The sequence below is a fragment of the Scyliorhinus torazame genome, chromosome 3 (assembly GCF_047496885.1).
Source record: "Scyliorhinus torazame isolate Kashiwa2021f chromosome 3, sScyTor2.1, whole genome shotgun sequence".
In the NCBI taxonomy this organism is placed as follows: domain Eukaryota; kingdom Metazoa; phylum Chordata; class Chondrichthyes; order Carcharhiniformes; family Scyliorhinidae; genus Scyliorhinus; species Scyliorhinus torazame.
The window spans coordinates 250,467,393-250,482,753 of NC_092709.1; the positions used below are offsets into that span (position 1 = coordinate 250,467,393).

The following is a 15,361-nucleotide window of genomic DNA, read 5'->3' on the forward strand; positions in this document are numbered from 1 at the left end:
GCTGGTTGCATCTCCCACTTGGATTCAACGCTACTGTTAATCCTGATTTAGCTACTCAGACTGACTAACCAGTCTGCTACAATCCATGTGGTGAGAGTGATATTCAATCAACTATGTGTCTGTACTCACTGAGAGTCTCCACTGGAAAGAGGAAGATCATGTGTGTTGTGTCCTTTTTATATGGGTTGGTGTAATGCCCTCCTGTGGTAGTGTCACCTCTGTGTGTATCGTGACTGCCCATTGATCGTGTCCTATCTTACTGATCTATTGGTTGACTGCCTGTGTGTCATGTCTCTGGTGTTCCCTCTAGTGTCTAGCTAGGTGTAGTGCATGCACATTAACCCTTTGTGTACTTACAGTGATGTATATCACCACAAGAAGAGGAAATAGAAAAGGAAGGAGAATGAGAGATAAAGGAGGGAGATAAAGAGGATCTAAATGTGGGAAAAGCAGGGGATAGAACAAGGAAGGAACAGGAGACAGAGGGAGGAAAGAGGAGGCAGAAGGTAGGAAAATGAGACAGAGGGTGGAATGAAGAGATAGAAGGAAGAGATAGAAGGAAGAGAAAGGGGTAACTTTTCTAAGGAATTCATAATATACAAGAAATAAAATCACAAAATCACAGCAGAAGGAAGTCCTAAAAGGAGAGAAAATGTATGAGTTATTAAAGAAAAGCACAGAACCATCAAACAGACTTATTTTCTTCCTTTATGAATTTGAAACTATTAATCATGGTTATAATTTTACAGAATCTGCAGAACATAATGACAGTAGAAAGAGAATACCTTCATTCTGAAGAAGGTTATACTGGTCAGGAGATCAACTGTAGATTTCAGATCTTGCAATCGCTCAGGACTACTTGCTGGGAAATTGTTCTGTTAAATAAAACAGGCTTTCAAATTATTTTTTTTACATCAAATTGAGACTAATAAAACGTAAACCTGAAATTACACTTTTTTAAATGCATGTTAAATCTGTAGGTAATTTTCCACTTCTATTACATTTTCAACACAAAGCACAACTCATTCTAGACTCCTCAACACTCAAGCAAGATTTCATTTTCTGCTGAACAACTTACTTTATGTATAACTTGAGATTCATAGAATTTACAGTGCAGAAGGAGGCCATTCGGCCCATCGAATCTGCACCGGCTCTTGGAAAGAGCACCCTACCCAAGGTCAACACCTCTACCCTATCCCCATAACCCAGTAACCCACCCAACACTAAGGGCAATTTTGGACACTAAGGGCAATTTATCATGGCCAATCCACCTAAGCTGCACATCTTCGGACTGTGGGAGGAAACTGGAGCACCCGGAGGAAACCCACGCACACACGGGGAGGATGTGCAGACTCCGCACAGACAGTGACCCAAGCCGGAATCAAACCTAGGACCCTGGAGCTGTGAAGCAATTGTGCTATCCAGAATGCTACCGTGCTGCCCCCGTGAACAAAATAAGATGACCAAATTTATATTAGCGATAATGAGTGCAAGTAATCTGGGATGGAATATAGAATAGATGATAAAAAAACACTTTCTCATTGAAAGCAATTGCTGAATCTATAACTGGTTTATATGACGTGAGCGAGCTCTTGTATTAGTGTTAAACTGACATGCATTAAAAACTTTGATCCAGAACAATCCAAAGGAAATAAATCACATCCATCTGCATAGAACAAAGAACATTACAGCACAGGAACAAGCCCTTCGGCCCATCAAGCCTCGTCGATCCAGATTCCTTATTTAGACCTCCTACTTATTGCAAAATATTTCATTTTCTTATACAATACACTCCATTAACCAAAGGGTTAGGAACTACCACTTTAAAATTATTTTTGCCTTAATAACACTTGACTGAAAGAATATCATCCATATTGATTATATTTTCACCATACTGGTCCAGGTCTTCCAGCCTAGGATAGTCATACCCCAGAAGATGCACTGGGGTACCCATGGAAGTCTGCAAGGACTCCATGAGAATTGACCAGGAAGTGCTCTAATATACCTTTCAGGGATAATAGTATGACATTATTAGAAGGGAAATATGTTACGTCATCCAGTCTTAGTTTCACTTTTGCTTTGAGCAGAGCACTCACACACAGCTTTAAAAAAAATCATTCATGGGATGTAGGTGATGCTGGCCGGATCAGAATTTATTACCCATCCCTAATTTCCCTTTCCCTTGAGAGAAGGTGGTGGTAAGCTGTCTTGGTGCACCACTACAGTCCACATGGTGTAGGTACATCCACAATGCTGCGAGAGAGGGAGTTCCAGGAGTTTGATCCAGTGACATTGAAGGAATGGCAATATATTCCCAAGTCAGGATTGTGAGACACTTGGGAGTGAAACTTCCAGGTAGTGGTGTTCCCATGTGTCTGCTGCCATCGTCCTTCTATTTGGCAATGGTCGTGGGTTTTGGAAGGTGCTGTCCAGGGAGCCTTGGTGCGCTTCAGAAATGCATCTTGTAGATGGTACACACAGCTGCCACTGTTTATTGGTGACGGAGAAGTGAATGTTTGTGGATGGAGTGCCAATCAAGCATGCTGCTTTGTCCTGGATGGTGTCAACAAGTGTTGTTCGAGCTGCACCCATCCAGGCAAGTGGAGAGTATTCCATCGCACACCTGACTTGTGCCTTGTAGATGGTGGACAGGCTTTGGGGAGTCAGAAGGTGAGTTACTCGCTGCAGATTTCCCAGTCTCTGACCTACTCTTAAAATCACAATATTTATATGGATAATCCAGTTCAGTTTCTGGTCAACGATAACCCCCAGAATGTTGATAATGGGGGATTCAGTGATGTTAATGCCATTAAATGTCAAGGGGTGATGGTTAAATTCTCTAGTTGGTGATAGTCATTGCCTGGCACCTATGTGGCATGAATCTTATTTTCCATTTTTCAGTTCAAGTATTGCATTGTCCAGGGCTTTCATTTGCACATGGACTGCTTCAGTATCTGAAGTGTCACAGATGGTGCTGAACATTTGCAATCATCAGTGAACATCCGCACTTCTGACTTTATGATGGAAGGAAGGTCATTGCTGATGCAGCTGAAAATGGTTGGGCCTCGGTGATTATCCTGAGGAACTCATGAAGCGATGTCCTGGAGCTGAGAAGATTGACCTCCAACGACAACCACCATCTTCCTTTGTGCCAGGTATGACTCCAACCAACATTCATTTCTCCCTGACTCCCATTGACCCTCGTTTTGCTAGGGCTCTCTGAACCCACACTCGGTAAAATGCTGTCTCGATGTCAAGGGCAGTCGCTCTCACCTCACCTCTGGAGGTCAGCTCTTTTATCCATGTTTAGGCAGTAATGAGGTCAGATGTTGAGTGGCCCTGGTGGAACTCAAATTCTGCATCAGTGAGCAGGTTATTGCAAAGCAGGTGCCACTTGAAAGCACTGTTAATGGCTACCTTCCATCACTTTACTGATGATCAAGAGTAATGATTGATGGAGTGATAATTGGCCAAGTTGAATTTGTCCTGTTTCTTGTTTACAGGACATAACTGGGCAATCTTCCACATTGCTGGATAGATGCCAGTGTTGTGGTTGTACTAGAACAGCTAGCTAGGGGCGCAGTAAGTTATGGAGCAAAACCCTTCAGTACTATTGCTGGAATATTGTCAGGGTTCATAGCCTTTGCAATATCCAGTGCCTTCAGCCATTTCTTGATGTTAAATCGAGTGAATCTACAGGTATGAAGACTGGCATCCCTGATGCTCTGGACTTCCGGTGGAGGCTGAGATGGATCATCTACTTGACACTTCTGGCTGAAGCTTGTTGCAAATGCTTTATCCTCGTCTTTTCCACTGCTGTGCAGGGCTCCCCCATTATTGAAGGTGGGCATGTTTGTGGAGCATCTTCCCTAAGTCAGCTGTTTAATTGTCTACCACCATTCACGACTGGATGTGGCAGAGCTTCGATCTGACCCATTGCCTGTGGGATCGTTTAGCTCTGTCCATCACTTGTTGCTTATGCTGTTTGGCACTGAAGTGGCCCTGTGTTGTAGCTCCATCAGGTTGTCTGCTAATTTTTAGGCATGTCTGGTGCTACTCCTGGCATGCCCTCCTGCACTCTTCATCGAACCCAGGGTTAATTCTGTGGCTTGGTAGTAATGGTTCAGTGGGAGATATGCCAGTCCATGAGTTTGCAGATGTGGTTGAGTACAATTGTGCTGCTGTTGATGGCCCACGGCACCTCATGGTTGCCCAGTCTGGAGTTGCTAGATCTGTTCAAAATCTATCTCACACAATGGATTGTATCCTTAATGTGAAGACGGGACTTGGTCTCCACCAGAACTGTGTGGTGGTCATTCCTACCAATACTGTCATGTCATGGACAGATGCATCTACAGCAGGCAGGTTGGTGAGGATGAGGTCAAGTATGCTTTTCCCTTTTGTTGGTTCCCTCATCACCTGCCACAGACTCAGCCTAGCAGCTAGGACTTGGCCAGCTTAGTCTGTAGTGGTGCTATCGAGCCACTCTTGATAATGAACATTGAAGTCCCAAGCTCTGATGTCTCAATTAAAGTTTCAACTTTCATTGGGCATTATCCCCGTCTGGAACTTTCCGAAACTCTGAGTTACAATCACAGATTTCAGATGGTTCTGACTCGCTTGCGAGAAGTTACCCAAGAAATGTGATAAGAATTCGAACCAGTTCTAACTCCAGCGTAACTATACTACTGACCTCTGACTCCTCACTGGATCCTCTGACTAACCCCCCCCTCCCCCCCCCCCAACCCCTGACTATCCCCCATCAATTATTTTTCCAACACTTCCCAACTACCCCCTGACCACCAGACTTCTCTCCTGAGCCCCCATGACTCTCTTTAACCTAGTTACTTTACACACTTACCTTCTCTACATAGCTTGTCAAAGTTGCGTTTGGACATTTAAACGTACCGGTATACGGCAGCTAGTGCCATAAACGGAGGAGTGGCTTTGCTTCCCTCGACACTCCTGCACAATGAAAAAGGATTCTATGCACCACATTTCTCATAAACCTAGTTCAGAAGTCCAGGCAAGAAATGTGGAGCTCTCATGCAAGGTCAGTAAATTGGAGCGGAGTTGCCAATCATCGCAAGGTTCAACTCAGTATTTCATAACAAAAAGCTAAAGCTGATTCTAAGAAACAGAACTGGATTTTCTTTTCTCCTGTCCCACACCAAATTTGTTGTGGCAGCAACGGAACAACTGGATGAGCCTTATTGCTGCTTCCCTATATTTTCTTCTCCCACTGCTGGGACTACGACTGACCATCTCTTCGCCAACCACAGGATATAAATTCCCTTGAGAAGGTGGGTCCATGTATCTTGGCGCATTTTCCTCTTGCTCAGCCTTTTTATTGGTGTTTCCCTGGATTGCTTGATGGAAAAGACGGGAAGACCCAGTATTGATGTTCTGGCCCCGGAGGCTCCTGATGGACTTCCTGGCTCATAGAAAGTCTCCTCTCCCTTTATTTCAGCGAGTTACAAAGACTCATGTTCTTAGGCCTTCCACCTTTAAGTCCCTTTGAATAACTGACTGCTTCTTCAGATACTGTAGTGACACAATGACAAGATCCTTCTTAGTGTCTAGGATCCTGTCCTGCATGACAAATACCACCTGAGCTATGGAAATCGATCAAAGTTGTGGTCAGGGCAGAACATAAGACAGTAAGAAATCAGAGGCAACTTTCGAACAAATTAAACCCTTTGTATGGAAGAACAACAGTAAACAGAACTGATAAAGTCATAGTCAAGCCTAACTTCTCTGACTGGTCAGATTTGAATTGACAGTTCAACAACAGAAGATACATTACTATAACCTGGAAAGGTATGAATCTTTAATAAGTATAACTGCAATCTTCAATCGTGTAAATTCATGAACTCAATAAATGTTCGCCCAGTATCAAACTTTCTCACGATGAATTCAATAACGTGAATTTTCCTAATGTATTGCAGCTTTATGCACATTTTCCCCTAATACAACTCACAATATTCCAGAGTAATTGAGAAAAGTTGGATAAATGACTCAATTACCTACTTTCCAATTGGTTAATGATGTTGGCACCAAAATATCTTTTTTAACTCCAATTGTTTTCCACTTAATCGTGGAGCTGCATTTCCATTTGATATAACCTGTGATAGCTCAGTTGACCCATTGATAGGAAATAAGTACATGTTTAAAACATTTCTCATGAATGTGAAAATGTGAGTGTTTTTAAATTCAAACAATGGGAAACAAGCAGCGAGGCACAAAACAGCAAATGAAGAGGCTCTAATGGCATCAAAAACCATAACAAGTTAAGCTCGAGTAGTTTGCAAATGTCAGCAGAATCACAACAAAAATAGTTCTGTAAACATACTTCCACTCATCTCTTTTTGACTGTTGAATGCAAACATCATGATCAGCTCAACTGAAGTGCTGAGATTTATAATGACAGAGGCAATGTAGTATCCAGTTATGTCTGATGTTTTCTGTTCCACTGTCACATTGGATTACCAAGAAAAGGTGCAGAGTTTACTGAGGAAATTATTATGCAGTATTTTACGGTTGTATATTCGTTAGGTAGGTAACACAACTTTCACTCACCCTATACATAGACAGGTCAATGCGAAGAGAATTGTGTAGTTGGTCAAGTAGTTTCACAAATCTTTCTTTCTGATTTGTTGAAACAGAAAGAAATAATTAGAATCACTACTGTACAAAAATGAAAGTTCTTGCCATTAAAAGCCATAATCTACAATAGACAATCGAGCATGTTGGAAGTGTTATTATTGCATGGCAACATATTTGGAAACCTAATTACATTTTAATGACTTTACTCATCTTGTTTACAATTTTATGAAGTACTTTTTACGGTTTCTCCTTTCAATCACAAAAACTAGTCTGTAAATGTTTTCCCCTTTGTGTTGTTTTTCATCTATTTTGAACAAAAGTATAAATATGACTTAGGCTGAATTCTAGTCCTTCTCAGCACCTAGTTATTGTTAAAGGTTTTAATAATATGAATTAGTGCACCTAACAGTTGCTAAATGACAGTTAATGAATTAGCATAATGTAAAATAAACTGTTATATGCAATACTGAAACATAAGCAGCCGACAGGAGTAAAAACAAATAATTCTCTAAATATAACCTTGATATCAAGCTACATAACATACACAAACAGCTGAGTTATTCTTATGGTTATATTAATGAAATAATACAAAGCATATGCATTTATATAGAACACAGATAGCAAATTGAAGCATAATTGGCAATGATGGTACTCTGTATCCCACACAGTGGCTGCGATTTACCGAAAGTGTTAGCCATGGGCGTAAATTCTGTAATGACTGCTAAATCGCGAAAGAGGCCAAAAACGCAATTTGCTCCAGCAAGAATCCAGAGTGCGATCTTCCCCAGTTGCCGATGGCATGATTAGGTTCACGCCTATGGTGATACGTATATTTTGTAATAAATTTAAGTGTGATTAGTGGGCTTAACACCGCTACTTCCGCCCTCACTGTATGTTCCCACCCACCCGTCACGCCGGAGCGAATCACTAGTTTCAGAGATGAAACCCAGTTGTGATGACCATGCTGGGGGCACACAGTCAGGTACAGCCTCTGGGTGGTGAGGGATATGGCTGGGCCGTGTCCTGGCATTGCCGCCTGGCAGTATCAACTTGGCAGTGCAAGGCGCAGACCCGTGGGGGGCCCCATCGGGAGGGTGACATCACCCCAATGCTTCTGGAAGGCGGGTTGGGTCGAAGACGGCGAAGGGTAATTGGGCTGGAACCTGGAAAATGGTGTGGGGATGCCAGTGATGAGGAGGAAGAATGGTGCTTATGATGAGCGGGGAGCCAGTGATGAGGATTGGAGGTCGAGTATCTGACCAGGAAGGGGGCTGCTGCGGCTGAACGTGGACGGTGGGGGGGGGGGGGGGGGGGGGGGGGAGGAGGATCGGGGCGCCCTTTTATGATCTATGGATTTCTGGCTTTGAGGGCTTCTTTAGGCTCCATCCCTCTAGCTGACTGTCTGTGTCTCGCTTTCCCCTTTAAATTGGACAGAGTCTTGTTCAACACGGTGGGAAAATGCACACTGGTTTTCTTGCTCGAGCCTCCTCACCCAGGAGCTTCTCAATCTCATTTTGACTGTTTCAGAGAAGCTGTGTGTGAAAATCAGGGGAGGAACACATAGCAAAGGCAAGTCAACTTGTACTGCTCGCACAGATCTGGAACCGGTCAGCCCTGGGAGCAGCTTGGAGCAAAATGCCAGTGTGATCACTCCCTGATTTGGAAATGATGTATAACATGGGAAAGGAACATAGAATGGGAGGAGAACAGTTGATGAAAATGTAAATAAAAATAAGTGACACAAAAATCTGAAGCAACTGTATGCACGAACATACCCCAAAATTTGAAGCAGCGAAGCGGTCAGAGGCAGATACATTGGTAGAGGCAGTGGTATGTGCATAGTATGCATTGATATTAGCTAACAAGGTACTCATTACTGCTGGCACTCCAGGGCACATGTACTTAGAAGACAAACAAGCAAAATGCCTGCAACGGCAGAAGCATACAATTAGATATTTAGTACTCATTCACAATGGAAACAGAAAAAGCTTTAAGCTTACTGCTACATTTTTCAAATACCTCCAGCAAAGCCAAAATTTGTAACCCATGATAATAAAAGAAAATCTCACTTTCAGTTTTAATATGAAACAAAATGATCATAAATAACAGAAGGTCAGCTGGCATCTGAAAATAGGTTGACATTTCAGGTAAAGACATAGATGCCTATGTGACACATTAATCTATCTTATCTCAGAAGATGTTTTTATTTTTAGATTATCATAGAATTTACAGTGCAGAAGGAGGCCATTCGGCCCATCGGGTCTGCCCATCGATTGCCGAACATTTGTACTTTTTCCCATCTCACAGCTCACTCTGAAGTTCATAGCCTTCTTTCAGCTATTTCAATTCGAAATATCTGCTTTGTACATCTTTTGTGTTGTATCAGACAACTTACAAGTCTTTGATATTAACTCCACCCTCACAAAAACACTTGACAATTGCAGCAAGAAAAATCGCACAATAACATTCAAGTAATTATATTTTTCATATATTTTTAGCCAAAATGCTACGGGTAATTTTAATCCAATTGATTGAGCAAAAACCAGGTGGACAGGCAGATAAAACTGCCCGAAAGACTAACCAGCTGGCATCCCATAACCTTTCCATTTAAAGGGCACTCACTGGAAACTAAATGTGCAGATTGTCACCAGGTTTCATCTGCTATGTTAAACGGTAGTTTGGGTAGATAAGCCACTGTGGCCTGCCAGATTTAACTTGTGGGGAGAAGAGACAGGACCACAAGAGGACCATGCAGATAAGTCTTTCCACTCTACTTTCCTTCTGGGACAAGGGCGGCTTCACACAAGGAAATTTTAGGCCTCCTGGTTTCAGGCGCTCCATCACCTAGTACAGGGTCCTCCCAATACTCCTCCCTATGATTTTGGTCGCAGGTAGCAGCCTCCTGCCACATGCCATTCTATTGGCTGGCCAGCTGCCATATCCATCTGTTTTGAGGTGGGAAACTAACCAGGTGCCTGGGTCATGCTGCCAGGACAGTTGCCACCTGCCTCAGCACCCGGCTGCTGATTCCTGTCCCAAGTCAAGGCCTAATCTCTGTTCTCAAGCTATTGTGCTCATTAAGACACATGCCATAATATAACTGTTGGACCACTAGATTTCATTTGAGCTGGATTCCATTGCAATCTTATTCCATTTATTGCATTGTTTGGTGAATAGGAATGCTCAGGTTATATTTCTTCTGTAAGTTATCACGAGTCCTCCTCAAAATTATGTTTTAAACTTACGTCATTGCCTGGTAAATGGATTCTATTCCATAACGCATTGCAAACTCATCCACTATTTCTTGTGCAGTCTCATCAAAATAAACCTTCCATGCATCATCGCCTTTTGCATCTGGTATTTTTACAGCCCCACTACTCTGAAGGTCTGTGAGAGAGTGGAAAAGGTTCTGCAAAAGAGTAATGCTGAGAAGTTTAGCATTAAGCAACATTTAGAAGTATAGCAAGTAATCCAGAGCACTAAGCATTTTCCACTCGTATCTAACTGTTGAAAGTAAGTAGAGTGTTTCAAAATATAGTTGCAGCATCCATGACATTTAGTGAAATTCTGTGAAGCCATTTCCAAGTTGTTATTGGTTGCACAATTTTGACATAAATAATTAAAATGGATTACCATAATATTCCCTTCATGGAGGATAAAAAGGTGATGGCTCAGTGGCATGTAAAATATTGTCTCAATCTTAGCCATTGTTTTCTTACACACGCTAAATCTCATCACCACGAACCAGCTGCATTAGATAAAATTTAACTGGATTTAAAATAAATGTTTTCCTGATTTGAGACATTGTCTGCTTCCACAGCCATTGCTGCCCTTCTACTGGAGAACTTGTCCATTCCTTCACCAAATTAAGAGTCACCTTCTCGAATGCCCTTAGACATAGAAACTCATCCAAAGAGCCAGAGATCAAGCCCTCACAGCATTTTGTTCCACATTCTCATCATTCCCATCCTCTCTAAACTTTACTGGCCATCCATTGCCTGTGAGTTTAAAATTTTTGATCCAACTTACAAATCTCTCCATGGCCTTGACCCACTTTACATCCTTCTGATTTCCATTCCCGTATGGAACCTACACCCTTCTAAACTTGGACTTCTGTCTCTGCTCCTTTTTCTCCACTCTAAAATATTACAGGGTTTTTAATTCCTCTCTGGTCATGGGGGTAGTGTCAGAGGACTGGAGGACAACTAATGTTATTCCACTTTTCAAGAAGGGTGGTACAGGTAAGCCAGGGTGCTGAACATTGTACAGTCATCCGCAAACATCCCCACTTATTTTTAAAAATATTTTAGAGTACCCAATTCATTTTTTCCAATTAAGGGGCAATTCAGAGTCGCCAATCCACCTAGCCTGCACATCTTTGGGTTGTGGGGGTGAAACCCACGCAAACACGGGGCGTGCAAACTCCACACAGACAGTGACCCAGAGCCTAGATTGAACCTGGTACCTCGGCGCCGTGAGGCAGCAGTGCTACCCGCTGCGCCACCGTGCTGCCCCAAACATCTCCACGTCTGACCTTATGATGGAAAAGAGGTCATTGATGAAGCAGTTGAAGATGGTTGGGCCTCGGACACTACGCTGAGGAACTCCGGCAGTGATGTCCTGCAGCTGAGGTGATTGACCTCCAACCACCACAGCCATCCTCGTTTGTTCCAGGTATGACTCAAACCAATGGAGAGTTTTCCCCCTGATTCCCACTGACTCCAGTTTTGCTAGTGCCCTTGATGCCACACTCGGTCAAATACTGCCTTGATGTCAAGGGAAGTCACTCTCACCTCACTTCTGGCATTCAGTTCTTATGTCCATGTTTGAACCGAGGCTGTAAGGAGGTCAGGAGCTGAGTGACCCTGGTGGAACCCAAACTGAGCATCTGTGAGCAGGTTATTGCTCAGAGGCTTGAGGCTCTTTGGAAATCCTTGCCACAGAGAGCTGTGGGGCAGAATCCTTGTGTATATTTAAGGATGAGATAGATATGTTCTTGATCAGTAAGGGAATCAAGGGTTACGGGGAAATGGGAGGAAAGTGGACATGAGGAATGTCGAATCAGCCCTGTATTATGGGCCAGGGTTTGGAGAACCCAAAGTGTATCATGGAGTTCACCTGACCTACGACTTTTACTAGATTGTGGTATGGGTAGCACACGGTCCACTCTACAGGTGTGGTACAACAGAGCTATACAGTACTTTTAAATTAAAACTATGTTTATTTATGAAACCAGTTAACACTTTATAAACCCACAGTAAACATCTTAACAACTATCAACACCAATAAATCCCTCAAAGAATACAGTACTTGATAGATAACCCTTAATAAATTCCAAAACAACATCCGGAAGACAAAAGACCCTTTTTAACACAGAGATCAGGTTTAAATTCACTTTGAAACTGATTTGGAGACAGTCTTTAGTTTGCAGAGAGAGATCCTTATGCAGCTCCTTGCTTTGCCTGCAGCTATCCAGCTCTCAAAACGAAACAAACCACACCCTGTAGCAAACAGCCCAAAATGGAAGTAAAGCAGAGACAGCCCAGCTCCATCCACTCTCTGACATCACTGCAGCTATCTAATAAACAACCATTTCTTAAAGGTACACCCACTACAGATATTTTATAAACACCCATTTCTTGAACACCCATTTCTTAAAGGTACTCTCACATGACACCTGATCCTATTGAATGGCGGAGCAGGCTTGAGGGGTTAAACGGCCTACTCCTGTTCCTATTTGTTAATTTCTTATGGTCTAACTAGGGATGGGCAATAAATGTTGGTCGAGCCAGTGACCCCCACATCCCGTAAATGAATTATGAAAAAAATTGGATTCCCCATCTTAATATCTTTATTTTCCTACTGTTTCCCCATGCTGGTGTACACTCTTTCCTCCTTATTGTTAAGTGTGCCAAAATGTTTTCTTGTGCAAGACAGCCCTTTGTAAATGCAAGTTGTTTCAATTTGGGTATCTAAATAGAATTTTCTTTTGTCACTACATAGTTCTTTATTTCAGTTGGGCTGAATCCTTTCTCCATATAGACATGAGACACAAGGACTACGACCATACTAGTCTTGACTACGGCCATACCAGTCTGAAAATGCCTGATCTCTTCTGATCGTGGAAGCTAAGCAGACAGGCCTGGTTAGTACTTGGATGGAAGACTGCCTGGGAATACCAGGTACAGTCAGCTCTCTGTAGGGATATGGGCCAAATGCAGGTAAGTGGGACTAGCTTAGTGATAGAAACTGGGCGGCATGGACAAGCTGGGCCGAAGGGCCTGTTTCCATGCTGTAAACATCTATGACTCTCTGAGTCTATGACCACTAAGTCATGTTAAGGAGACAACTGAAACCGGTGTTTAAACCTGCCAGTTCTCATGTGCTGTCAATGTCAAATCAATGCTGAGACAATCAGGAATACTGCCAGGAAGGTATCTTCAAAATGAGATACTGTTCAAAATACCGTAATGATGCTCGTGAATTTTGGGGTTATGGTAGACTCAGTCATACCAGCAGGGATGGGAGAGCATTGACAGTAAAGATCTATTCATTTTATAAAAGATTATGCTTCAGGGAATCATTAAAAGATGTAAAAACTAGTATTCAGCAGTTTTCCTTGACAAATCAAAAATGCTATTAGCAAGTCATTGTTGTGGGGCATTGATGTTCGCTGTAATACACCTCCTTCCCACGCAACTAAGATCAGTTAACTGAACAAATAGGGAATTATATCTGCAAATTTGTGATCTATAGGGCTACATCACTCCCATAATAAACTGACTGAGCCAGTGAGACAACTGCTGATTCTACTTCTAATCCTCTCTGAATTCAACATTTTTGGAAAATCACAGGAGGTTCAAAGAAGATCAATAGCAGGAAGTACATGCCACCATATGTTTATATATCTATGTACACAAAGGAACACCGTTTGTGAAATGAAATAAGTGAGATAATTTTGCGAGAAATATGAAAAGCCTTTCAAATATGAAGGCCTTGTTGAAAAATCTAATCCCCATGTTCCTTCATTCTTATTTTTGTCAAACAGCTCCACAGACTCGCAACTGTTAGCACAAAGGTTTTCTTCAAATGTTCCTGAGGTAAGTCTGAGGAATTTAAGCTCATAATTTCCATGCAGCAAAACCCAAAGAGAAAATAGATATTAGAAAAAGAAACAATTGCAATACGGCCAAAATGCGTAGCCCTATGTTTGGAAAATCGCCCTCTTCATTATAGCTGAAATTTCCAATCCTCTTGCTTGAGGGGCACCACGCGACAGAGGTATTTAATAAAATTTACAAAACAGTTCGATGTTCTCTCTGAATCCATGTTGTTTGATGAATTGTGTGCTCATTCAAGTAAAGCTGTGAAGGGGACATGTTTCCAATTTGGGCACCTACAGTGTCAGGAGCTAACAGTCCCACATTTGCTACAACACGATCCAATAAAGAATAAAGATTTCCTTCACTGCACCTTAACACAAAACATGTGTGAATCTTGTTTCAAATCCCTAATTTCTCACACTAGCTATCTTTACATTTTCTTTGTGTGAGAATGGCAAATTAGGAGCAGAACTGCGAAGATAAAGCCATTATGGGGAGGAGGAGAGAGAGACACACAAGAGAGAGACAGACAGAGACAAGCGAACACTATCTAGTCCTGGTCGGATGTGAATTCAAATCTCAGATGTGGAAGAACAATGTTCTAATGCACGGTTCGCTCATATTTCGACTTGGAAAATTAGACATGACCTTTAAAATAGCTTGCTGACCTGCCTCCAATCTCTCAGGTTGTGACACAATGTTACATGCAGCATTGTGTAATTTTCCTTAATTTAGTACTAAAAATAACCTGGTATCCTGTGATATAAATAACATGAAACACAATCAATATAACATCAAACTTTAAGAAGTCTACAAACAAATTACTTTCACATTTTATAAAAAAATATACCCAGTTCTCACTGCTGTACATTCATAAGGACACACATGATTAATCACTTTGTAAAATTAGCATTTGTTCACAATTCATTTCTGTTATCACTCAATCACCCATACTTCATATGTCCTGAACTTATTCAATCACCCATACTTCATATATCCTGAACTTACTTCATGCAGACATGTATACTGGATATGATAGGGAGCGACTTTCTCTTCACCTTTGATTTCAACACTGATTTGCAGTCGAATAGCACCAGAGACTGCAGATTTATCTGTTCTCTTCTCTACAAAAGAAAACAAATTAACTCAGGATATGTGTTTCTTACAGACATTCATCTTAATGAATTGTTCACCACAATGCAAAGTTCAACCAAAAAGATAATCACGTTCAAGGCCTCCCAGCTGTGAAAAAAACTAAAATATTAAAAGACAATTAAACTTTGGCCAAAGCTCGGTCTAAAAGGCTTGCAGGAGAATTGAATCTTGATTGAGCAGAGGCTCTGATAACAGCATTTTGTGATCTTAAAGGCTCACAGCACAATACTTCTCGTAGAATAATGCCATTGAGGACAGCTTGTCCTGATAATTGATGGATTGAAAATTGGGCAGGCTGCACTTTTCTCACCAAAAGTCCTTTCATTTGCTTGGACATAATTCTTTAATGAACATAATTCTTCAAAAAACCAGCAGCCCTCAACTATACATGTCCTCAGGGAACTGCTATAACAACATAGCTGTCTGACTGTTATGCATGGGTGTGCAGTAGAAGAACCAGTAAAAGTAATTTGTCTACAAAATGTAATGAGAGTATC

The 15,361-nt window shown here is 41.9% G+C and overlaps 1 protein-coding gene across 10 annotated transcripts in view; it reads right to left on the reverse strand.

The window, feature by feature from the left end:
- The window catches only part of LOC140409050 (protein unc-13 homolog B-like), a 933,512-nt gene that overhangs the window by 165,404 nt on the left and 752,747 nt on the right, over nucleotides 1–15,361 (reverse strand). For all 10 annotated transcript variants that reach the window (XM_072497095.1, XM_072497100.1, XM_072497102.1 and 7 more), the window contains 5 exons: nucleotides 14,718–14,833; nucleotides 9,852–10,015; nucleotides 8,382–8,532; nucleotides 6,580–6,648; nucleotides 786–875 (listed from right to left, as the gene is read on the reverse strand). In XM_072497095.1, coding sequence (XP_072353196.1) covers nucleotides 786–875; nucleotides 6,580–6,648; nucleotides 8,382–8,532; nucleotides 9,852–10,015; nucleotides 14,718–14,833 — 590 coding nt within the window. The remainder of the gene's footprint in view (nucleotides 1–785; nucleotides 876–6,579; nucleotides 6,649–8,381; nucleotides 8,533–9,851; nucleotides 10,016–14,717; nucleotides 14,834–15,361) is intronic.